Source organism: Chlorocebus sabaeus, chromosome 21 (assembly GCF_047675955.1).
Source record: "Chlorocebus sabaeus isolate Y175 chromosome 21, mChlSab1.0.hap1, whole genome shotgun sequence".
Lineage (NCBI taxonomy): Eukaryota > Metazoa > Chordata > Mammalia > Primates > Cercopithecidae > Chlorocebus > Chlorocebus sabaeus.
In genome coordinates, this window is record NC_132924.1 from 50,730,734 (window position 1) to 50,757,301 (window position 26,568).

General features: G+C 33.0%; 1 protein-coding gene across 5 annotated transcripts in view; it reads right to left on the minus strand.

Annotated features, from left to right (window-relative positions):
* Nucleotides 1-26,568, minus strand: part of PHF14 (PHD finger protein 14) — a 204,311-nt gene that overhangs the window by 15,175 nt on the left and 162,568 nt on the right. Inside the window, exon 19 of one of the 5 annotated variants that reach the window (XR_012090354.1) lies at nucleotides 5,115-5,251. The exons of 3 other annotated variants lie outside the window; for them this stretch is intronic. Coding sequence is in view for 1 of the 2 variants with exons in the window: in XM_073009096.1 (XP_072865197.1) it covers nucleotides 5,199-5,251 (53 nt within the window). In the remaining variant the exon portion in view is untranslated. The remainder of the gene's footprint in view (nucleotides 1-5,114; nucleotides 5,252-26,568) is intronic. One more of the 5 variants, XM_073009096.1, reaches the window with a different exon arrangement.

Below are 26,568 nucleotides of genomic sequence, written 5' to 3' on the forward strand. Positions count from 1 at the left end.
TGTTTAATTTTTGTTTTTCTTTTATATATGGAAATGTGTAGACACGCACATACTCAAGTGGATGTGATTTTTAATTGAGGAACTCTGTATACATAAATGGTAAATATCAGTATTCCTTAATATAAATAAATACAATAGTAATTATTTAGTAAATAGTCCAAGTTATAGCAATGAAGTTTCACTGCAATGTAAATTCCATATAAATAACCTGGTTAAATCCATTAGTTTCTTTCAAATGTGTTGTCTATCAATATCATGGTAGACCCTATTGGAGACATGAACTGATTCTGCATAAGACATGTATGGAAGCCTACAGGGGAGCTTCTGGGAAAGTATTCCTTATTCTTAAAACACACACACACACACGCACACGACAGGGACCACTTCCATAGGCTTGCCTCTATGTATTATAATGTGAGGACACAATACTTTGAGACCGTGTAGCCATCTTGTGGCCATGGGAGTAAGTCTAAGGTTAAAAGTCAACACACTGTGAATCCTGTAACTACTCAATTTTCTCAATTTTGAATATATGGGGTATGAAATATTAAAGTATGCAGGTTTTCTGTTAAAGAATCCTTACCAATGACAATATTGGCCTCTTAAATTTCTTCTAGTTCTATGAGTTTTTCCCTTATCTTTAATGCTGTCCTTAGAACTCTACTATCCTTTGATAAAAGTTAACTGGAGATGACTCTAAATGGCCACAATTGCCAACTACTTTATGATGACTTTCTCATTTATATCTTCAGCCCTCACATCTATACCATGCTTTAAACTCATATATCCAACTGCCACTTGTCTCCACTAAACTTTTTAATTAGGACCTCAAACATACCATGTACCAAGCCAAATTCTTGATTCCCATCCCTTGACTTCCCCTATCCACACTAAAAAAGCCTTATACCTCTCTTGGTCTGTAACACTCACTTGTTCAAACACAAACTCTAGGAGTCATTCCTTAATTCCTCTCTTTCTCTCATACTTTATAGCCAACTCTTGTTGTCTTTATCACCCAAGGTATCTAAAATCTGTTTAGTGCTTTCTGTCTCCACTGTTACCATCTTAGCTCAAGCTATCATGTTTCTTGCCTGTGGATTAATCCAATAGCTTCCTGATCAGCCTCCTTGTTTTGGTTTTATAACTGTATACCTATTCTTTATATAGGAGGCAGTAATCTTTGTAAGATACACATTACATCACAATCCACCCATGCTTGAAAGTCCCTAGTAGCTTTGTATTTAGGGTAAAATTCAAACCACTGCCATGACCTAGAAAGTACATCAGCAGGCCCTTCTCACCTTTCTGGCCTCATTGACTTCTCCAATCTGGTCACAAGTTCAGTTTCTTCACCTGGCTCCAAACATGCTGCTCTTCCCTCTGATTCCTGAACAAAGTGCACTAGATGTTTCCTCTGACTTTGATTCTGTATGGCTCATTTTTCTTGTCATGCAGGTTCAGTGAATGAGGAGTTCTTTGACTTTATGTCCAAAATCTGCCCTTCCTCCATCACTCAGATTGTTTTCCATAACATTTACTACAATAAAATGATCATCTACTTGGTTATTTACAGACTGTCTGTCTTCCTTTACTAGAATGCATGCTCCATGACAGCAGATTTTCTGTTTTTCTTACTACAATATCCTTAGAAGTTAGTCTTATTCCTATCATATCGTAGCCTTTCAATGCAGAGTTCTTATAAAAAGGTCTTGAACATATGAATGAATTCCCTACTAATATAGAAGCATGGGAATCAAGTAATAATTTCGACTTTTGAGTACTTCCTAAATATATACAAAATATATAATGAATATATTATTAAAGGCTTGTATTTACATTCGTTATTTATAATCCTCACAAAAGCCAGGCAAGATAAATATTATTGTTCCTATGACCCACTGAGGAAATTGAAGATTGGTGACACTCAGGAACTGCCTTTGGTCACATATCCAAAAATATTAGAGGAGCTAGGATTCCAAACTCAGCTCTGACTACAAGAAGTATTCTCTTTTCAATATACCATATGTACAGTTAGAATTGCTCATGATAAATTTTAAAAGCTTCACATACTTTTCCAAAACAATTCAATATTTGCTCAATGGATACTGACCAGATTATTATTCAGTTATTTTAAAAGGTCCTAAGTCTATCTTGCAGTACTGATCAAAAGCAATTTTCAAATCCCAAACAGCTTGACAGTTCTGCTACCTGAAGATTATTTATGAAAATTTTGGTAAACATATGAACTCTCCTTCTAGTTTTTCAACTATTTTGAAAATATTTAGGATTTACTGTGGTATAATTCTTAAATCTCATGAGGATGCAGAAATAGAAGAGGAAAAAGGTACATTGGGAAAATATTACAAGGAAAATATTATGTTCCTCAGCTTCTGAGGAACATAAAATTCTGTCATTACCTTGGAATATCTTAAAATACACTCATATAGTAGCTTTCTCAATTCTTTAACAGCTACTTACAAAATAAGTTATTTCCAAGCAAGAAAAAAATGGCCTTTTTTGTAAGAAGAAGAATCACAAGCCTCTACAGAGCCAGGTCCATGCAGGACTCGGGGGGCTCTTGGGAACATTGATAGCTCAAACTCAAGAATCTTAAAAGAAAATCTCAAAATACTATTAAATTGACTACAAAACTCTGACACAACGCTACAGTTAAAAACAACAACAACAAACATGAAGTTATAAATTTATTTATTTTGAGACAGGGTCTTGCTGTTGCCCAGGCTGGAGGGCAGTGGTGTGATCATGGCTCACTGCAGCCTCCTCAACCTCCTGGGCTCAAATGGTCCTCTGGCCTCAGCACCCGAAGTAGTTGGAACTATAGGTGTGCACCACCACAACCAGCTAATTAGTTTTTATTTTTTGTAGAGATGGTGGTCTCACTATGTTGCTTAGGCTGGTCTCAAACTCCTGGCCTCAAGCGATCCTCCCACCTCGGGTTCCCAAAGTGTTGGGATTATAGGCGAGAAACACTGTGCCTGGCCTGAAGTTATAAATTTAAGTATATAAAAATGAGAAAATACATAGAAGTTAATGACTTCATAGTGACACTATGTGGCAACCACGTTGTTCAATAAAAATACTTTAAATGTTTAGTAAGTGCTATTTCTCATAATATAGATGTTCAACAATTACTCAAAAATTTAAATTTATATTTCTTCATTGCATTATGACAGGTTTTTTTGTCCAAGATTTTATTTTGCTTTTCTTATTTTTAAAATTATTGATGTATCTTTTATTATAAACAGAAAACCCATGAAGACAGTGTAGTTAACTTTTAATTTTCTTTTAAAGTAGAAAATAAACTGTACTTGAATGTTTGTACATTTCAAACTTTCAGGATTGTTTGAAACCTTATTAACATAGTGAATTTCAAAAGACTGATTAAACCAGGAATACAAGTTAACCACAGTAGACATTTGAGACTTTGATACCAGTTTGAACTCTTAGAATCTAAGCAGCCTGAGTCATTGTCAGAAGACTCAGCACAGAAATGATATATCCCATAATTAATTTGTGTTACATGTTTCACAAGCACCACATACAGCCCAATAAATATCTAAAAATATGCTGATTTCTAGAAAGCTGTATAGAAAACTTGGTAACATTCTGTTTCCTGGAAAAAATAGAGGATTCTAATATACAAATAAATCTCTATGCATTATTTAAAGTAAGCTTTACTTAAAAATTTAATGATGCAAATTAAAGAATGAGAAGAAAGAAATAAAAATTCCCACTTCCTTGCTCTTTCCTTTCCTACTTTCTTCTTTTATTCATTCAGTAGTTACGTCATGAATTCTTATGATGTGCCACATGTTCAGGACAGGGAGGAGAACAGAGGTGATCTCCATTCTCAAGAAAATTATACACTTGAAAGGCAAACCTGCGTTCAATTTATGCCTCCGTTCTTCTTTATAGCCAGCAAACACAAAAACCTTCATGTTTCTTTAGCATATCAAATTATTTTGTTATAAAATGTTTCCTGTACAACAGTAACCATAACTATAACCAGTAACAATAACCATAAGCATTCTAACGCTTATTGTAGCTCTCTTGGATGTTCTTTCCCCATCCCATTCTCCTCTCTTCCTTCTTACCAGACGTGACCAATACAATGAATTGAATATTAATCACTCTCTGGCATATTGTTATACTTCAACATTTCATATGAATGTATAATGCTATGTAAATCTTCCATGACTTGCAATGTATTTTCAACATTACATGTATATATTTATCCATGTTATACTTAATATGACATATATGTTTTTCATATCAAAAGCTAGCCTCACACACCAGAAACATTCAAGTTAAAGTAACAATAAATATATCACTATTATTTAATCTTATTTTAGAGATGTTAGCCAACACAAGCAGAAAACAGAAAGATATGAAGTATAAAAATTGTAAAAGAAGAGGTGAAACTATCCTTACCTGCTGTATACTTAGAAATATCAAAAACAATCAATTGAAACACTATTATAAACAAGATAATTCAGTGAGAATCTCTATTCACACATGTGGAAAATCATCAGGAGATAACAAAAAATAAAACTACAGATTATTCAAGACAACTTTTAAATTCTGTATCAGTATTCTTTTATTTATCTCCCTAAATTTCAAGACTGATTAAAAGGAATACTGCCTACCAAGTGTAGTTCTAGGAAGAGCAAATTGATATATTAAGTAAGTAATTTGCATTCAAAAGATAAATCAGATGCCAAGGTAAGTTGCAATAGATTGTCAACAGATTTCTAGACCATTTTTCTTTAAAGGGCCGTAAGATGTGAGAGGTAGAAGGTATCTTATTTAAAAATCATTTGATCCATTTTTTTGTTTAGTTTGTAGATAGAAAAGCCATTCCCAGAATACATAATGAACTTCCCCAGAATCCCATAGCCAATTGGTAGAGTTAGAATCTGAATTTAGGTCTTCTAAGTTGTAGTCAGGAATAGATTGCCATGGTGAGTCAGTACTGACAATAATGAGTCAATATGACTTTAGATCAAATGATGGCAAATCAAGCATGTTAAAAAAAATTTTGTGTGTGTGCATCCTACGAATACATCTTTTTAAAACAATTGTCATGACCTTACCTAAAACATCTACATGAGCACAGCAGAAAATGCACAGGCTTTGGTGTCAGACAAATCTATTTTGAATCCTGCTTTGGCACTTACTATTGGTTTGACTCTGTGAAAGGCACATGACCCCTCAGTCTCAGTTTTCTTACCTGTAAAATGAAAACAAAACAAAACAAAAAAACCCCTATTTCAAAGAATGACTTTGGGTTTAAATAAACAAAAATGATTAGGTATGCAAATTATGCTAGTAAAATGTTTATAACACAGTAAAAGTAGATATTCAAAACAATGTTAGCTATAGTTATTATAAAGTTTAAAATATATTTCCAAAAATTGCGGTTCAAAGTTGAGCTCAGATGCAGAGTTGATGAAAGTGCTTTTTCTTCTAACTAGAATTAAAATAAACATTTTGCTTCCTTTTCTAAAAGTTGTTATATTTTAATAATTAAACTTATATAAATGTTTATATTTGTTTTTTAACCTACAAATATGTATCTATTATGTGTCAGGTTCGGTTCTGGGAAATTGGGTAATAGTGGTGAACAATAGCATATCATCCTTATGGCCTTAAATTTCAATAGAAAGAGTCAGGCAACACACTGTTAACAGATAAATAATTTCATATTTTGATACAGTGAAAGAAACAGGGTAAAGGGACAGAAAGTATGGGAACACATGTTCTCTTAGGCAAGATAGTCAAGGAAGCCCCTCTACAAAACAGCTGACATTTGAGCAGAGACCTGAATGATTTGAAGGAAACAGTCATGTACTGATCTGTGAGAAGAGAATGTACAGGCACAGGGAACAAGGGCAAGGGCCCTAAAATAGAAATGAGCATGGCATATATTAGCAGCAGAAAGGACAGGAAATCTAGCATAAGATGAAAAATTACGTTGACTACATAGCCCATAATGGTTATTTGATTTGCAGTGAGAAGCCACTGGAGGATTTAAGAATTTAAATAATATGATTTGCTTTTGGGTTTTAAGCTTAATCTGGTTTTAGTATAGAGAAAGATGGGTAGAAATTAGGAAAGAACACAAATACAGAGATAAGGAAGCAGTCTATTGCAAACAGATCAGGAATGATGGTAACCTGGAGTACTGTAATACAGTCAGAATGGAAAGAAGTATGATACGCTTTGGAATTAAACAAAAGAAAGTAATTAGGAATGATTACTCTGTTTCTGGTTCTCACAAATGATGAGACTGAGGTGGGAAAGACTGTGGGAGAAGTAAATTGTGATGGGAATAGAGAAGAATCAAGAAACCAATAATTCTATTTTAGTAACATTAAGTTTGAGCCAATCTTTAGTTATCTAGTGGGAATGTCAGGCAAACATTCGAATATATGAATTTAGATCTCGGAAGAAGAGTTTGTGGATGGTATTTAAAAGTCCCCCAAATACAGGTAAGACTGCATGCGATCACTCAGGGACATACAAATAGAGAAGGGCCACAATGACCAAGCCTTAGTAATACAACTTGAGTACAAATGGATAATTCAGCTAAGAAAACTGAGAAGGGTATGCCAGTTACAAACAAAGAAAATTAGAAGTCATGAAACCAAGAAAAGAAAATGTTTCAAGAAAGAGGGAATGGTCGACATTGTTAAATGACATTGAGAGGTCAAGTAAGATTCAGACAGAGGCATAACTATTGGGTCTGACAAGAAAGAGATTGTAAGTGACATTAACAAGAGTCATTGTAGTAGAGTAATGGGGACCAAAGACTGTTCAAAATAGCTAAAATAGGGAATGAGAGATGCTATTTTGCACTTCACCCTTCCTCCTTAATTTCAGGAACATGGATAATAACTGGAGCTGTAGCAGCCATCTTCGAATCATAATGGAAAGACCAAAAGAATCATGGTAAAAATCACTCCTGATGGCCTTGAGCTGCTATCTCTGGACTTCTTAAGTGTTATATTTTATATGTCCTATATTTAACCGAACCTTTCTTGCAGCATAAAAATATATCCTGTACACCCAAACAACACATATGGCTCTCTATCCTAGTTTCTCAGTTTTCAGTTTGAATAAAAAATAGGCTGGGTGTGGCGGCTTATGCCTGTAATCCCAGCACTTTGGGAAGCCGAGGTGGGCAGATCCCTTGAGCTCAATGAGTTCGAGACCAGTCTGGGCAACACTGCAAAACCCAGTCTCTACTAAAAAATACAAAATTAGCCAGGTGTCATGGCATACGCCTGTATTCCCAGCTACTCAGAAGGCTGAGGAGGGAGAACTGCTTGAGCCCAGGAAGTTGAGGCTGCAGTGAGCTGTGATCGCACCACTGGACTCCAGCCTGAGTATTAGAGCGAGACTCTGTCTCTAAATAAATACATAAGTAAATAAAAACCAAAAAAGCTGCGTCGTTGATTTGCACAAAAGTGAGTCAACTGCATTTATTGTAAACAGAACATGCTTCATCATCTTTTTATATTTACATGTCCTAGTTATGCTGGAAGTGACCATGTGGAGCTAAATGTATCTATGAAAGGAAAATCTCAAACATAGTAGAGTTCTCTAAATGCTTCTGTAAAAATGTACATATATGTTGCCCTATACCCCCAACCATAGATAGATACTCAAATATAAATATCTCAATTTCAATTTAGTGTCCTGAGAATTATCTCTACATGATTGTAATCAGGGGTATATAATATTTTGTAGTCTTTCACGTATTTCTTAAAACATTTCCAATTCTGGTGAAAACGAGAGACATGGAGGTGAGGAAATGGAGGTCCTGAGTCTAGACAACTATTTAGAAATTTTGCCATAGTCCAGAAATGGAGCAACAGCTGGAGAAGGGATGAGGACAAGGTTAGAGTCTCTGAAGAATAGAATCTGTTAAAACATTTGTTTGTCAAAGAAAATATTGAAGAAGAAATTCCTCTTGAAGGAACAAAGATATTTCCCATCTGATATTCCTGTGGCATTAGTCTCTAAAGTCTTAAATCATACTAAAATTATTTCAAAATATAATTTTGTAATTTGTAAGTATATATGAATATATTTGTAATATATGTAAATATATGTGAAATATTCTATTGAAGGAATTCTGACATTTTCACTGTAAAGCACTAGAAACTGTCAAAAAACAGAATATCTTGACCATAGATTTTCCAATAAAACATTTAAATATAATAATGTAATTTAATTAATAATAGTTTGTGATAAATTTAGGCTCAACATATTCAAGAGTTATCTGCCATTGCTTTTAAAAAATTAATGAGAATATAAATTATGCTTTTACATTTTCCTCAGTTTGCTTTCTGATCATAATCCAACAAGTATAACATATGGTAATGTCTAATGTATATGATAGAAGTAAAAGAGCAAAAAATTAAAAGGTTTAGGCATCTATGATGTTAATTTACTGTTTTAATAAAATAAGATCATAACAATATTCCATATATCTACAATGCATGTTACTTTTCATGCTCATTAGTATATTTCCTTGTGGTACAAACAAAAGCACAGTTGTTTGATCAGAGAAGTAGTTCTTTAAATAGTTTGATGAAGTATATTAATATAATTTTAAAATAAAGTTGCTATTGAAGTGCTGCTTTAGGGCAATGGTAGTGTTAAAACTGGAAAAAATGCTTTCATAATTATAAAAAGTGAATCAGCACCTTTATATTATAAGAATCTGGAAATGCTCAATTCTTTTCTGCTTATAGTGAAGTAACTGCCTAATGAATTTGGAGATTTGCTCATTTTCAGTCTATATAAGTTTTAGCAACAATAATTATAGCACAGTGACTTTTTTAAAAATGTGAATTTTTCAGATATGAAGGATATATGCATAATCTAGGAAGAACTGTTTTTCCTCCTAGAGCCTCACTGAAATGGCCAATGGAATTTTAAAAAATAAGAGAGAAAAAGAGAGCAAGTGAGGACATAATAGTACTGAAATGAAGGAAAAACTTCTACCACATTTTAAAAATATCAAGAATATTTTGCTGGGACCTTTCAAACCAGATGAATTCCCCTGCCACCTGCACCCCTCTGCTGAGGATTTAATTTTTTAAAAATCATTTTTATAATTGTGGTATAAAATAGACATAATATAAAAATTACCATCTTAAGCATTTTAAGTATACAGTTCAGTGGTGTTAAATATTTATATTGTTGTGAAGCCATCACCATCATTCATCTCCATAACTCTATCTTGTAAAACTAAAACTCTGTTCCTGTTTGTACCACACAAAATACCCTATCCTCTCCTTTCCCTACCCACTAGCAACCATTACTCTACTCCCTGTCTCTATGATTTTTTACTACTCTTACTACCTCATATAAGTGGAATCACAGTATCTTGTCTTTTTGTGACTTTTTGTGGCTTATTTTACTTAGCATAATGTTCTTAAGGTTCATTTATGTTGTAGTACATATCAGATTTTCCTTCCTTTTTTTCTCCCACATCACCACAAACATTTATCATTTGTGTTATGAACATTCAAAATCCTCTCTTCTAACTTTTTAAGAATATACACTAAATTACTGTTAACCATATTCAACCTACAGTGCTATAAAACATTAGGAACATCAGTAAATATAATTATATATTATTATATAAATATCATATTACATTTAATTATATTTTATATAGTATTATAAATTATAGTGCTACAATAAATATGGGGTACAGGTACATAGTTCATAAATTACAGTGCTGTAATAAGCATGCGGGTGCAGGTATCGCTGCAATAAACATGGGGTATAGGTACATAATTTATAATTATATATTATAGTGCTGCAATAAACATGGGGGTACATGTATCTCTTCAATATACTAATTTCTTTTCCTTTAGATAAACACCCAGTATTGTGATTGCTGGGTTATAAGTTAGTTCTACTTTTAGTTTTTTGAGAAACATTCATACTGTTTTCCATAATGGCTGCATGAATTTACATTACCATCAACAGTATACAAGATTTCCCTTTCCTCTGCATCCTTGCTACCATTTGCTATTTTTTGTCTTTTTGGTTATGGCCATTCTAACTGGGATGAGAAATCTCATCATGGTTTGATTTGCAATTCTCTGATGATTAGTGATGTTGAGCATTTTTTCACATACTTATTGACTGTTTGTATGTCTTCTTTTGAGAAATTTCTACTCAATCCTTTTTAAAATCGGACTATTTGGGGTTTTTTTGCTGTTTAGTTGTTTTGAGTTCCAGGTACGTTCTATAGAGCACTTACTGGGTGAATACTTTGCAATTACTTTTTTTTTCCCCATTTTATAGGTTGTTTCTTTATTCTGTTGATTGTTTCCTTTGCTGTACAGAAGCTTTTTAGTTTGATATAGTCCCATTTGTCAATTTTTGGTTTTGGTACCTGTTTTAAGAGCACCTTGGGTTTTTCTTCCAGTTTTCATGTCACTTGTCTAGATACATTTTCTACACCATAAACATCAAAAGGATAAAAGTTATGACCTGCAAGAATACTAGAGTATTCCCCTGTACAATTAGTGGGTGTTACACTTACAAGATGCTTAGTAGGTATTTGTTAAATAATGGTAAAAAGAAAAGCTAGGAAAACATACACCAATATGCAAATAGCAGTAATCTCTGGAAGGTAGGTCATGACTTTTATTTTCTTTATCTTTTCTTTATTTTTCTGCTTTTTCCAAATAATCTATAATAAACATGCATTATTTCCATAAAGAAAACAAAATAATACAGTCAAAAATGTATTATTTCTTAAAGTGACCTGTCACTTAATTCCTTATTAAATAAATCATAGATAAGGAACAATATAAAAAAATTGGCTGGGCATAGTGGCTCATGTCTATAATATTAGCACTTTTGGAGGCAGAGGAGGGAGAATCACTTGACCCCAGGGGCTTGAGACCAGCCTGGACAACATAATGAGACCTAGTCTCTACAAAAAATAAAAATAAATTAATGTTTCATGGTTTTTTACAGAAAACATTTATGCTAAATGAAGTTTATATATTTTATTTACAAATTATTATAGCATATTATCTTCAAAAAATTATTTAGGCACACATTTTAGTACTATAAACCATAGTTCAATATAATTTTGTTTTTCCATTGTTGAAAAAGCCAATTATCAAGCCAAATTCAAGAAATATAGACTCCCAAAGCAAGGCAAATATTTCTGACAAAACTAAAATGCTTTATATTCCTGATTTCTAAGTGATGCGGATCAAATAGATAACTTTTTCCTATTCTATACAAATATTTCACTGTACAACAAGATATAAGCAGTAGTAAATTATAGGGCTACAATTTCTGTGTGGGAAGAAAATTCTAGATTTTTTTTTTTAACTGATAGTTTGTATGATATTAGCCAATTAACCCTTAAGTCATTAAAGGAGTGTTATCAATGTATACTTAGAATAACAATTTGTTTCTGAAAACTTACAGTAGAAAACTGTAATCTGGTCACATAGGAACTATTTCATTTATATTTTATTGCATCTTAGGAGTTTTGTGAAAATCTTGGATAGTTAACAAGTGACTAAGGCAAACTCTTACCATCATTTATTCCCCTATCAAACCTAACAGGATCTTCTTTATACCAAGGTTTATGATGATGATAGGTTAAACTTGTCACAAGCATTTTTAATACTGCTTTTTTTACTTTAATATATGGAAGACACATTTTCAAGAAGGAAAATGCTGATGTTATCTTGGTTATAAGCTTGCTGCTGAAATGATTTAGATAGTTCTCTTTTCTACACGATATCAGAATAAGGCACTTCTTTTCAAACAATGAATTATAGCTGATACTTCAAACTTATTCTGTTTGTATTTCCTAGTCCAGGAAAATGATAAAACATAAATATTTATTCCATATAAACAGAACAGGCACAAGATGCAGATAAAAATGATCCATTATGGAGCAGTGAATAATTGCTATGTGTATCACTATAAGAACAGAAAAGGGCATCAAGTATTTCTACTAGCTTTAAATTTGAAGATACCCAAGTTTACTGAGAAAATAAAAAATCTGTAATTTTATATGTTGGGATAATATGTGTTTGTGGTTCATAATTTTTCATCGATAATAAATTTAACATTGTTGTCCACATTTTGGAGAAAGCTCAATAAAACTATTTGCTTTTACTGAGAAGCATATGCAGCAGTAAAACTAAAAACAATGAAAACCCCTAAAAATTTAAAAAATCCCAATCTAAAAATAAGCAGTGAAGCTATTTGCTTATTTAATTTTCTGATTTCTAGATCTTCAAAGTATGGCCATTTGAAATTTTCTAGGTAAATACTTTTGGTAATTTGAGTAAGATATGCTAGTATTTTTCTCTCACAAAAGCAGTATTTATTTTCAATTGTGACAGATGAGACAGTAAGAAAAAGGCAGTATCAAGTAGGAATAAAAAACACCTGTATCAATAATAAAGTCATATAAGTATGAAAAACTTACAGCTGTTAGACACAAGTTCAGAGTAGGTTTAAAAAGTGAAACACAAAAATACCAATAATCAGGTAGAGATTTACATACTGTCACTGATGCAACATGAATCTATTAATAATTTCAAGGAATGAAATCTGTACATAAGATACAAGTTCCCTGTGGGAAACATCTACCGAATTATACTCTTGATGCAACTTAGGCTATGATATAACACAATGCAGGGAACATTTTAAAATAATTTATTTTATATCAAAACAATGAGAAAATATTTTTACTTTTTCTGCATATAACAAACAATAAACCCAACTAGCATAATCATACTATAAGATATATATACTTTTTGGGAATTGTGTAGGCACTGTAAGATATTTAATCACAAAATGAGCACCGGATTCTGTACTATACAGGGGAAAGACCATTAGACTTGGAGACAGAAAGTCAAAGTCCTTATCTGGGCATGCCCCTACTTATTACATATCTTCAGACAATTCATTTACAATCCTTCTGAACTCTGGATTTCTTAATTACAGAGATAATCTTGAGGGAAACAAGATCTAAAAGAATTTGGCCAGTTGATCTAAATTTAAGTTATATAATCTCAACTATGCTAAATGAATGAGAAATACAAGTAAAACTTAAGGTGTAACTGGATTGATATTTTCCTAAAACAACCTTGGAGAATCAATTCATTCCCTGATGAGGAATGTAAACTCAGGAGGGTTAAGGAATTTTCCCAGAGTGACACAGCTAAGTGGAGAAGTAGATATTCAAATCTAGGTCTCTCTTACCTTCATGTTCCTCAGAACATATTTTATTTAATTTCAATTTTATGGAAACAGACATGAAAAAGGAAGTTACCTAAAACATACAAATGTAACAAACAGGAAACAGTATTGGTTTTTTGACATTTACATGAAGAAACTGATCATATATCAAAGCCGCTTCCCAGGAATTAAACATTTCTCAGTGTCAGTAAGTACTTGGGAACAATTTCAGATAATGCCAGCATTTGCATTCTACTGCCATTCTACTGGCATAAAGCTCTTTATTTTATCATAAATAGTACAGAAATTTCAATCCTATTATTTGACCATGTTTAAAATCCTATTATTTCAACTTATTTGCTTGAAATGGTAGTCTCTTTAAATATTTCTGTATAGTATATTCTTGCAATTATGGATTATATTATTTCTTTGTATAAGAAAAACAAGAAATCTATAAATCCATAGCTCATTATTGCTGAACAAAGAAAGATCTCATCACAAAAGCCTGAAAAAACCCTACACAAAATTAGCAGTATAGGCAAAATATTACTTTCTCCGATACTGTATATATTTGCTTCTAGAACTGCATTCACATACCTAGATACTTAGCAAAAAACATATAGACTTACATATCAGTCATAATGTACTATAACAGCCAGTGCACACTACTCTAAACAAAATGTAGATTTACTAAGTTGTGAACAACATTTGTTTTAAAGGTGAAATTGAATAGGTAGAATAAAATAGGGTATATTGCACATAGTGAGGATTAAAAAAGTTTTATTTCAGTGTGGGGGTGTATGCATGTGTATATATGGTAGGGTTGTATAATGGGCTATGTAGGGCTGTGTGTATGGGTATGTGTAGAGTTGTTTGTAGAGATGTATGTACAGGGGTATGCAGGTGTTTGAGAAGGTTTATGTATAAAAGTATGTGTAGTCATGTATAGAAATGTGTATAGAGGTGTATGTAGGGATGTGTACAGAATGGTGTGTAGCAACATGTAAGACGTTACAGGGTAACTTGTATTTCTTACTGTGAGTTCTAGTCAAAGACCTCTGGAAGTTACTGCTCCAACCAACCAGCCTGTTAGACTGGGTCATTCTCACTATTCTAACAAGAATCTCGAAGTTAATGTCATTATTATATGGACTTGCTGATCACAATGATGTATTAGTATATTATTAGGAATAGTACACATTATGTCATACCCTATGGAAAATTTTACTCAATTTTCATCAATTCTATAAACATTTACCTTAAGTTTTATTTTGTACCTCAGAGAGTACCAAAAGTTATCTGTCTTATATTTTCTAGTTTTTGTAATTTATTTTTCACTTATTTCAGAAACTAAGGTAAATGACTGACACAATACACACTTGACTTCTCTTTTAAACCTCCAATACTTTAGGGTTACTGTGAAATAGATACATTCTTCATTTAAATATAATAAAACTTGGTAAAATCCTTTAAATTTGATTTCAAACCAAAGGCTGATGATTTCTGTTTGTCTTTAATTTCTCACAATATAAAATTCATCAAAGTGTGACAATTAGTTAACTCCATTAGGCTAACTTGATTATATTCCTACATAGGTCAATATGTAAAGTTATTTAAATTGAGAACAGAGCTTGTAAAATTAATCTTCTTATATAATGCAAATGACACTAAGTCATGTATTAAACACTCCCCAAATAGCAGAAGAAACAGGTGAGAATACATTAAAATAAATACAGTGATTCTGGATGGTGAAAGATAGATGAATGCCTAATTTTTAGAAACACCAACCACAATTATTTAAACATTTTCCCTCAATGTTTTTTAATAAATCTGTAAATTTTAAAACAAATTATAAATAATTCACTTCTATGATAGTGGCAAATTTTGTGTTAAATTACTCAAAATTGCTTTCTACTGTCAATTTCAGTGAAACTAGAAGAACATATTTTTAAAAACAAAAATTTTCATATGTATATAAATATTGTGAATATGAAAACAACAATAATACCATTTGCAGACCTCCTTGCTCCCTGAGATATTTATAATATCTTCATGGTCTTAGCTTGTATTAGATATTTTAAAACTCATTCAGGGAAAAAAAGAAAATATTTGTTTTAGAAACATCATCTTCCCCAAGCTACCAACATAGGAAAAAAATGTAACAACTATCTGCTGGTATTCAGATAGGTTACTTGAGTTCCAAGTAACACAATGAAGCAAATGACAGTGAAGCAAATGACACTGAAGTTGAGTATAAAATAACGGAAGTCTTCAAATTGTAAAAGCAAGGAAAATACAATTAAAAACACATTATTCTCACTCTTTATGTTAAGACTGAGTACTTGTCCCTCACGATCTCTTTTCTAAAAACTTTAAAGAACTTGCACAAATGATATGCAAGTGAGATAAATTTTAGAAATTAAAATATTTGTTAACTATATGATTTACATAATGTTATTGTTTTACTTTATTCTGCCAAATAGTGCCTTGTTTAGTTTTATTATCACAATTGATGCTGTTAACACAAGTGAATCTACTGTTTACTTCTTAATTTAATAGTACGCTCATTGTGTGTAGGGCACAAAACTGGCTTTGCTTGAAAATAATTTTTAATGTTTACTATGTAATAATAAGGGATAAAGTGGGTAAAAGTTGATAATGCCAGTGTTTATCAACTGCTTTTTTTTTTTCATTATCACCTTCTAAGGAGTCTCTTTAGAAATACTTTTCCGGCCAGGCGCGGTGGCTCATGCCTGTAATCCCAGCACTTTGGGAGGCCAAGGCGGGCAGACCACAAGATCAGGAGATCAAGATCATCCTGGCTAACATGGTGAAATCTCGCCTCTACTAAAAAATACAAAAAATTAGGCGGGTGTGGTGGAGAGCGCCTGTAGTCCCAGCTACAGGCTGGGGCAGGAGAATGGCATGAATCTGGGAGGCAGAGCTTGAGTGAGCTGAGATCGTACCACTGCACTCCAGCCTGGGCGACAGAGCAAAGACTCCATCTCAGGAAGAAAAAAAAAAAAAAAGAAATATTTTTTCCCTGTCTCCTCATGAAATTTTAATGTCACAGATATACTGCTGAATACTGCTGATCTGTTTATGTTTATATGCATAGCTATACTTTCTACATGGAAAGAGCTGGGTATAACGGTTAACTTTTTTATTTAATACAAGATTAAGAATGATTCAACAGGGCTGGATGTAGTGGTTCACGCCTGTAATCCCAGCACTTTGGGAGGCTGAGGTGGGCAGATCACCTGAGGTCAGGAGTTCAAGACCGGCCTGGACAACATGGCAAAACCCTGTCTCTACTAAAAATACAAAAATTAGCTGGGTGTGGTGGCAGGTACATGTAATCCCAGCTACTTGGGAGGCTGAGGCAGAAGAATCGCTTGAACCTGGGTACAGGGAGCCGAGATTGCGCCATTACACTCTAGCCTGGGCAACAAGAGCAAAACTCCGTCTCAAAACAAAACAAAACAAAATAAAACAAAAAAACAATTTTTAAGTTAAAATGTAAAAGTGATTAATGTTTAACTTTAGACCTATATTTGCTAAGTAACTTTAAATATGATTTATAGAAATTGCTATACATCAAATTACATATACACATTATCAATTTACATAAACATAACAAAGTTAAATCAAGTTTTAAAAAAATCATTCAAAACTACTAAAACTGTAGTTCCAGCTAAAGTAAATGAAAAAAATTAAATAAATGTCTTAAAAATCATTCTTGGTGAACTTTGACTTTTGAAACTTTTGGTTGGTGAGAGAGTAACTCTTAACTAGGGAAATATGCAGAGTTGTCAGACACAAAAGTACTTAAGATCAAGCATAAGAAGTATCCACATGGCCAATTGGCAGGCACTGGCCACCTCTTCTAAAGTAACTTTAAGATCAAGCAATTGAACAAAAGTCCTCCCCTCACAGCCATCTGTCATGTTTTGTGGCAGTAATTTTGTATATATTTTCTGTATTTTCCATGAACTCAATGTCAGTAATGCTTGTGTGATACCCAAGGAAGCCTGAGAGATTAAATATGAAGAATAAAATTATCTTGGGAAGGGTTTAGCTGTGGAGAGTCGCCAACCACTTTAATTTTTCATTTTTGCCCCCATAAGAACCAATGTTTGCCCTCACTGAAAATGCATTGCATATGTCTTATAATATTAAGGTCCTAACAAAATGTTAGTAGTGGTTATTTCTTGAATTTTTTTTATCTTTACATTTTAACTGTTCTCCAAGCTTCCTATAATAAGCATGTGCTAGTTCATAATATTTTAAAAGTAATTAAAATAATTATTTCCATGTTGACCATAGACATCAAAATTAGACCACAAATGTTTGGTCTTAATATCTAACTAAATATCTAGACAAGTCTTTTTGAAACTACAGAATTTCTTGGTCTCATATATCTAACCTTATGTTTATAATAACATTTGTTTATCACTTTTTTCTTTACCCTACATAACCAAAACATTTATAGTGTACAAAGTGAAATACACATGATTAAGAATTACAAATGCATTTCTGAAAGTTTTGATACTTTCTAGGATGTTAGAATAGAATATGGCAAAAGATATGCTCATCCTCCACTTTTTTAAGATAAAAAGTAACTATGCAAAAGACTTAAACATAAAAAAGGAAAATGTAATTCATTTTTTACTTGTGAATGCTGAAATGAAATTTCTGAAAATCTGGATTCATTCATAGTACAGAATACTTTACTCTGGTAATTATATTATTTGTGTGTTAAATGATTAAATATGCTAAAATAAAGAGATAAAAACAGACAAAGGCATAACGCCTAATACTGATTTTTCAGCTCAAACAGAAACGAAAAGTTCTAAATTCCTTCAGTTTGCATCTTGAAAAAAAATTATAATTAAAAATTCTGACAGACCAGAACTATTTAACAGCATCACTGCCACCATGGCATACAATAGATTTGGTACTGTGGAAGTCACAACACTGACTATATTGACCTTACAGCCTTACATTGACCTTACATGTGATGAGAAATGAAGGATTTTACCATGTAAGAAATGCAAATAGAACTCATCTTATGAAGAAAGGACAGGAAGCTAGGTTTGAAAGATGACAGAAGTGTAAACTATTTTCAATAATGTTACTTATGTATACCAAAAGCTTACCAATTAATTTTTTTCTATCTTTTCTTCCCTTTCTTTTTTTTAATACCAGTTGACTTTAACGAGGAATGTCTGAATGTTAATTCTTTATCAGTTTTCATACATCATCCTTTACCTTGGTCAGCCAGCTGAAAATCATGTAAGCTATAAATTAGCTTTAAACAAGCTTTGTATCAGGTTAGAACTGGTTTTCAAATTAAAGAGCCTTCCGTATATTACAAGGTGCTGTCATTCTATTACCCCAATCAATTCTGTGTGGCCTGAGGTAGAAGGAAAATGAATGCTGTCTTCATTTGCAATGGGTTTATCTCTTACAGCAGACTGTGGAAATATAACCACGGCAATGAATTGAAAGCTATAGTTACATTTAACATTGCCAGTGCAGGAAATCGTTGCTCCTTAACAAAGATGGAGTTTCAATGGGAAAAAAAGGACATTTCTTTACTGTAAAAAAAATACACAAAAATTAACACTGATTATATTTAAAATAAAGAGCATTTCCGAAAATCATAGTTCAGCCAGCATGGTATCAAAATAATTTTAAATGGTCTTTAAATAAAGAAATGAAAAACACAATAGATGAGGTATTTCCAGTGTTTCAGAAGTATTAATCTATTTACAAATACATTTTTCACCTTTATCTTAATGAAAACCATTTCTTTTCCCTGTGGACATGTGCAACTAAACAGAAGAGTGAATTAGGTATTGGTCAGGTTCACTGTCATCATCACTAGATTCTAAGAAAGTGACAGAACCCTCCCCTCCAAAAGCCCTGATAAGTAGGTATTATTATTGTCTCCATTTTAACATGAGGAAACTGAGGCACAGAGAGACTATGCCACTTGCCCAAGTTTATACAGTTACCTAAATAATTTGATTCCAAGTCTGCATTCTTGAAGGAGACTATTTGACTAGAAGTACAGGGACACTGAGTACATCTAAGAAACTAACTTCTCAGGAAACACTTTGTATTAGACGCAATGAGGGATATTGCTGAGGGGAAGTTAGAAACCTTAGAAGGGTCTGTCAAGTGAAGAAAAAGGTAGGTTTCATTGCCAGAGGACAAAGATATCAGCATGTTTATGTGCAAATATTCATATTACAGACACATAAGAATGCATTCAGTCTTTTGACAGAAAGTTTACTTGGTGGTTTCTGTGTTGCTCTACCTAATTACTCATTGTGTATCCTTCTATAGCTTGAGTTTACTCATTTTTTTTGCAAAATTATTTTACGAATTACTTTTCAGCACTAAACTTGTTTTTAATTACTGAACATATTTAGTAACAAGAGTATGATAATTTCTGAAGTGCTTAATGATAGACTGAACCAATAAATGATGGCTGAAAGAACACTGACCAGAACTGACCTGGTCATAGCTCTGTCATCAACTAGCTGTCAAAAAGGTGTGTGACCCTGTGGCTTCTCTGAGGTTACCTCTCCAGGTCTCACTTTCCTCATCTGTAAAATAAAGCACTTGGACGAGATCAATAATTTCAAATTATTTAACCATACAAGTGGCAGTAAAATCAATTTAGTGGATACTGATTATCTTTTTAAATCTAAAAATAACACAGCAAAAATTATCAGCATGCTTTACTCCATGAAATCTTTAAGTTATATAGCAAACAATATAAAATGAATCTTTTGTTTAAAAAGTTTGCAAGTCTCTCTAGATGGTATTTCAGGTCCATATTAGCTATTAAATTCTATAATTCTAATAGATTTAAAGATATATCTTTTAAAAACGGCAAAATGTTCACTAATAAACTTTAGATTTCAAGGTCTTTTTTGAACTGAAAATACAGGCAGTACTCAGTTTCTAAACAAGTTAGATTCTACAAGCCTACTGGAAAGTTCATCATTTTAAACTTAGAACATTGTCGAAAAAAAATATTTTAAATGGGTTACAGCCCCATCACAAGGCCTATTTCAAATTCTGACTCCTGACAAGAAAAATTTCCCAGGCACTGGATAGTCTTTATTAAAAGATTAAAGTGGGAAGGCTAATTTGTCAACTCCTCTTACTACTTAGTAGCTTTCTACTTAAGTGATCAATATCCTTAAATTCCTCACTTGGGTTACATGATCCAGGTTAGTCCTTACCTTAATAAAAGTTCAAACTCCAAAATTATTTCCCACAAACTCTTCTATAAACTAAAACTTCCTTTTCTATCACTGTATACTGCAATTGTTGTGTTTAGTAGATAAGCATCCAAGAGGAATTGCTTTATGATGTAGTATGTGCAATATAATATAAAGATGTGTTTGTGGTTGAGGATAATCCAAATGTATAATTAGCAGAACTATGAACAGACAAAAAATTTACAGTAAGGACACTACCCTAAACTCCACATTGATGTCATTGCATGTTCTATTTTGAAAAAGGAGTGCCTTGCTAGGGGAAGTACTCTGGAGATTAGCTTTTCCTGTCCTCTTCTGATCCCTAACTTCCTCTAAAGGGCTCTAAATAGATTTTCAGTGGCTATAAACTCATGACATAATATTTACAATGCTTTATGATATGGTCTCAATCTAATGCCCAACCATTTTGCATTAAAAATATATTAACTGAAAAGACTATATTTTCTTTACTGAATTGCCTTTGCTGCATTGTCAAATATCAGTTAACTATACTTATGTGGGTCTACTTCCGGGTTCTCTATTCTGCCTCATTGACCTATTTGTCTATTCTTTTACAAATATAACACTGTCTTGATTACTGTAGCTTTATAGTAAGTTTCAAAGTTGGGTAGTGTCCTCCGACTTTGTTCTCCTTTAATATTATGTTGGCTATTCTGGGTTTTCTACCTTTCCATATAAACTTTAGAATCGGTTTGTCAAAATCCACAAAATAACTTGCTGAGAGTTTGATTGCACTGAATCTATAGTTTAAATTGAAAAGAACTGACATCTTGACAATATTGATTTCTCTTATCCATGAACATGGAATAGCTTTCTATTTATTTAGTTCTTTATTTCTTTTATTGCAATTTGGTAGTTTCTCTTATACAGGTTTTGTGTATATTTTGTTCGATTCATACCTAAGAATTTCATGGGGGTTTTTGGTGCCAAATCAAATGGTATTATGTTTTAAATTTCACACTTGAATAGACATTTCTCCAAAGAAGAGATAAACATCATCAATAGGCATATGAAAAAGTGCTCAACATCACTAATCATCAGGGAGATACAAATCCAAACCACTATGAGATACCATCTCATACTCATTAGGATGGCTAATTATCAAAACGTCAAAAGATAACAAATGTTGGCGAGGAGGTGGAGGAGAAAAGAGGAACTCATTTACACTGTTAGTAGGAATGTAAGTTGGTATTACCATTATACCATTATAAAAAAACACTATGAAGGTTTCTAAATAAATTAAAATAGAACAACCATATGACCTTGAATCCCTCTTCTAGGAATATAATCAAAGGAAATGAAATCATCACCTCATAAAGACACTTGCACTCTCATGTTCACTGCAGTGTTATTCACAAGAGCCAAGATACAAAAACAACCTAACTGCCCATTAACAGACAAATGGATAAAGAAATTGTGGTATATAAATGTTATTTATCCCTAAAAAAGAATCTTGCCATCTGCCACAACATGGGTGGACCTGGAGGACACAAGACTAAGTGAAACAAGCCAGGCACAAAAAGAAAAATATTAAATGATCTCACTTTTATGTGGAATCTAGAAAAAAAAATCTCAATTATACAGAGATAGAGAACAAAACAGTGGTTATCAGTGGGAAGAAAATGGGGAAGTAGAGGTCAGAGGATATAAGCAGCAGATATATAAGATGAAAAAGTCTAGAGATAAAATATACAACATGGGGCCTACAGTTATACAATTGTACTGTATTTGGAAATCATGCAAAATGAGTAGATTTTAGCTATTCTTGCCAAAACCTTCCGTCCCCAAAAAATGGTAATTATGTGACATGATGGACATGCTAACTTGAACTATAGTAACCTTTTATCATATATATGTATTCCAGAACACCATGTTGTATACCTTAAATATACACAGTAAAAAAATTTTAAAAAGAACCTAAAAAGCCCAATAAGAAAAAATTCTAGTAGTCCACTGCTGTAACATAAGAAAGCAATTGGCTTTTGAATATTAGCAAATAGTGCTGGACCATATGGACCTCCAAATGTCAAAAAGAAAGAGAATGAGAGAGAGAGAGAGAGAGAGAGAGAGAGAATCTAGGCACGGGCCTGACACCTTTCACAAAAATTAACTCACAATGAATCACAGACATAAATGTAAAATGCAAAACTACAAAACTCCCAGAAGATAACATCGTAGAAAATCTAGGTGACCACAGATTTGATGATACAATACCAAAAATATAATCCATAAGATAAAAAAATTAAGCTGGACTTCATTAACATTAAAAACTTCTACTCTGCAAGAAACAGTGATAATGTTTTGCAAATTGGAGAAAATATTTGCAAAACATGTATCTGATAAAGGACTGGCATTCAAAATATACAAATAACTCTTTAAAATTAAATAATAATTTTGCAACCCAATTTAAAAAACAGGCAAAAGATCTGAATAGATACCTCATAAAAGATATACATATGGCAAATAAGCATATGAAAAGATGCTCAATACTACGTGTCCTTATCAAATTGCAAATGAAAACAATGAGATACCACTTCCCACATGTTAGAATGACTAAAATCTAAAACACTGACAGCACCAATGCTGGCAAAGATATGGAAAAACAACTCTCATTTGTTGTGGGATGAAGTGCAAAATGGTACCGCTATTTTGGAGGACAGTTTGGCAGCCACACTCTTACCAAATGATCCCATAACTGAACTCTTTGGTATTTCCTGACTAAGTTGACTGGTGCCCACTTAAAAACTTGTACCTGAATGTTTACAGTAGCTTTATTCATAACTGCCAAAACTTGGAAACAAATAAGACTGTTGCGTACAAACAAACAAATTTTACACATACTCTCTCTCACCTTTAATAGGAGCATATCCACACAACAGAACATTACTCAGTGATTTTTTAAAAAAAAAAAAGCTCTTAAGCCATGAAAAGACATGACAAACCCCTAAATGCGTATTGCTTAGGGAAAGAAGCCAAACTGAACAGGCTACATACTATATGACTCTAACTATATGACATTCTAGAAAAGGCAAAACTATGGAGACAGAAAAAAAAATTTGTGGTTGCCAGTGGTTTGATGGTAGAGAGGGAGTGGTGAATAGGCAGAGCACAGGAGATCTTTAGGGCAGTGAACTATTCTGTATGACACTGTAATGTTGGACACATGTCATTATCACAACTGTCAAAACCCACAGAATGTACCACACAAAAAATAAGTTCCAATGTAAACTACAAACTTTAGTTAATAATAATGTATCAATACTGGCTCATCAATTTTTAACAAATGTACCACAGGAATGCAAGATGGTAACAGAGGAAACTAGGGAAGGAGGTAGGGATGAGGGGACATATGGGAAATCTGTAGTTTTAACTCCATTTTTCTAAAAACCTAAAGCTGCTTAAAAAGAAATAAAAAAATTTAAAAATACCACCAAAAGGCTATTTCAAAAAAAGCAAAGAGAAAAAATAATCAAGAGAATATATTAGCAGCTAATACTACTATAATTACTACATTTCACACTATTATGCAGTTTCCCCCATATAAACTGTACACACATTCTCTTTCTCTCCAACGATTTCCTTGAATCCTGGAATGAATCCCAGAAAGGCCTTGGAAGTATGGTAGTATATGGTGGTAGCATTATACTTACTGGCTTCTTAAAGTTAGGTTTGACTATGTCATCTGAGGAATGTGGCCTGGAGTGGTATATATCAAATTCCAGGTATGATTTTAAAAGCCAGTGTGACATTTGTGGTATTTTCTGCTACTATGCCGTGGGCCACATATGTTGAAATAAAACCGCCATCAGATTGGGTCCCCAAGTGACTATACTGAGCAGAGCTGTTCTGTCAACCTGTACTGATACGTTACATGAATGAGAAATCAACTTGTGTTAATCACCTAAAAATTTGGGATTCTTTTTGTTTGCTGCATAACCTAGCAAATCCTAATTAATACTTCTATCAAATCCTACTAGCCTTTATAATTCCATTGAAATGTCATATTTTTTGCCAATCTCCTTTTGCTTGGTGCTGAAAGCAATCTTCCTTCTCTCAAAATCCCCACAGTACCTTACCTATACTTCCTAATGGCATTTAACACTTTAAATTTGGTATCATAATTAAATGCATACATGCTTTATCTATCCTAGTAGAACCTAAGTATTTTAAGGGCAAGATTTATGTCTCATCTTACTACATCTGAAGCACCTAGTGAAGTATGTGGCACACCTTCTGAATACTACACAGATTTTTATCCAATAAAAATGAGACTCCTATTCCTAATATATTGGGAGGTCCATCAAGAGAAAGAAAATATCTTGGTAAATAAAAGGTTTACTGTCTCTTAAATTTTATGTAAAGGCAAAAAAAAAAAAAAAAAAAAACCCCACACAAAATAGGCATTTTCATTTGGATTAGTTTTATACTCTTAGACAATGCCAGTGTTCTTTATTCTGAAGGAGACAATTTATTTTCCTTTTAATTTAAAACTATGTCTATTCCAAAGAAATCTGCTATAATCAACAGGTACTATTAAATGTTAACAGAAATGCTGAGTGAACTAGATAAGAAAATAATCTGTTCTAACAAAGAATATGATTTTAAACTTGCTGAACAGGTATCTTCTTAACTCTCTTACTCTTGGTCTTTTTTGCATATCTGGGTCATGGCTGCCAGAAATTTATGTCCAAACATCATTTGTTACTTCAATAAATAGCCTTGGGCCTCTAAGGCAAAAACTAGAACCTGCACCATCTCTACTGCCATTTGGAAAAATAAAAGTTTAAAAAATAATTTCAATAACAACTAATAGAACACAGGCTAGCAGTGGAGAACTACCAGGAACAATCTTAAATCTATCTTAGAAAAAAATGTGCAACATCCAGGTTCCTTGCTTTAAGAAAGTATGACAGAAATAGCCTCTGTTATAAGAGAGTTTGTAACCTAGCTGATAAAAATAACCCAGATATAGAAAGATCAATAGCAGGACAAAAAATGTCTACCAAATGTCAAATGAACAGTCTAGCAAAAAAAGTGCAAAAGAAATTGAATCTAGGCCTAAGGAATGTAGGGAAACTAGAAAACTAGAATTTAAACTGGACATTTAATTAAGAAGAAAGAAAACCCCTGATGATATATGAGGCTTTTTGCAAAAGAGTAATGAGAAAGAAGGAGGGAGAGAGAAAGAGAGGGGGAGAGAGGAGGGAGAATGGGAGAGACGGAAGGAGAACGGGAGGGAGGCAGTGGAGGTGGGGAGAGAGAGAGAGAGAGAGAGACTGATTTATATCTAAAAAACTAGCATGGGACTAGATTATATATGGCCTTGAATGTCAGGGACAAAACCCTGATGTCTATCCTATAGTATAGACAATGGAAAGCTCCTTTCTTTTTTCTTGGGTTTTCTGACCCGGAAATCTGAAAAGTGATCTTTCCAAAAGAGTGACTGGGAAAAAGTGTGTAGAACGGCTTAATGAGAACAGAAACAGGTACTGAAGAGAAAGGAGATGTTTGGAATAAGGAACAGAGGAAGTAGTGGCAGTTTTATTTTCTGAGACAGGAAATAGAATGAAGTAAAGACTTTTTTTGAGGCTGAGAGAAGATAAAAATATCACCCCCCTTTCCTCAGTGAAAGTAAGAGACAAGATCATCTTTAAAAAGTAAGTGTGCTGGGAATAAAACTGAAGACTTGATACATGTGTTAAAGATTTGAAATAGGATGGTTGGGTCATATGGTACATCTAGTTCTAGATCCTTGAGGAATCGCCATACTGTTTTCCATAATGGTTGAACTAGTTTACAATCCCACCAACAGTGTAAAAGTGTTCCTATTTCTCCACATCCTCTCCAGCACCTGTTGTTTCCTGACTTTTGAATGATCGCCATTCTAACTGGTGTGAGATGGTATCTCATTGTACCATATGACCCAGCCATCCCATTACTGGGTATATACCCAAAGGATTATAAATTATGCTGCTATAAAGACACATGCACACAT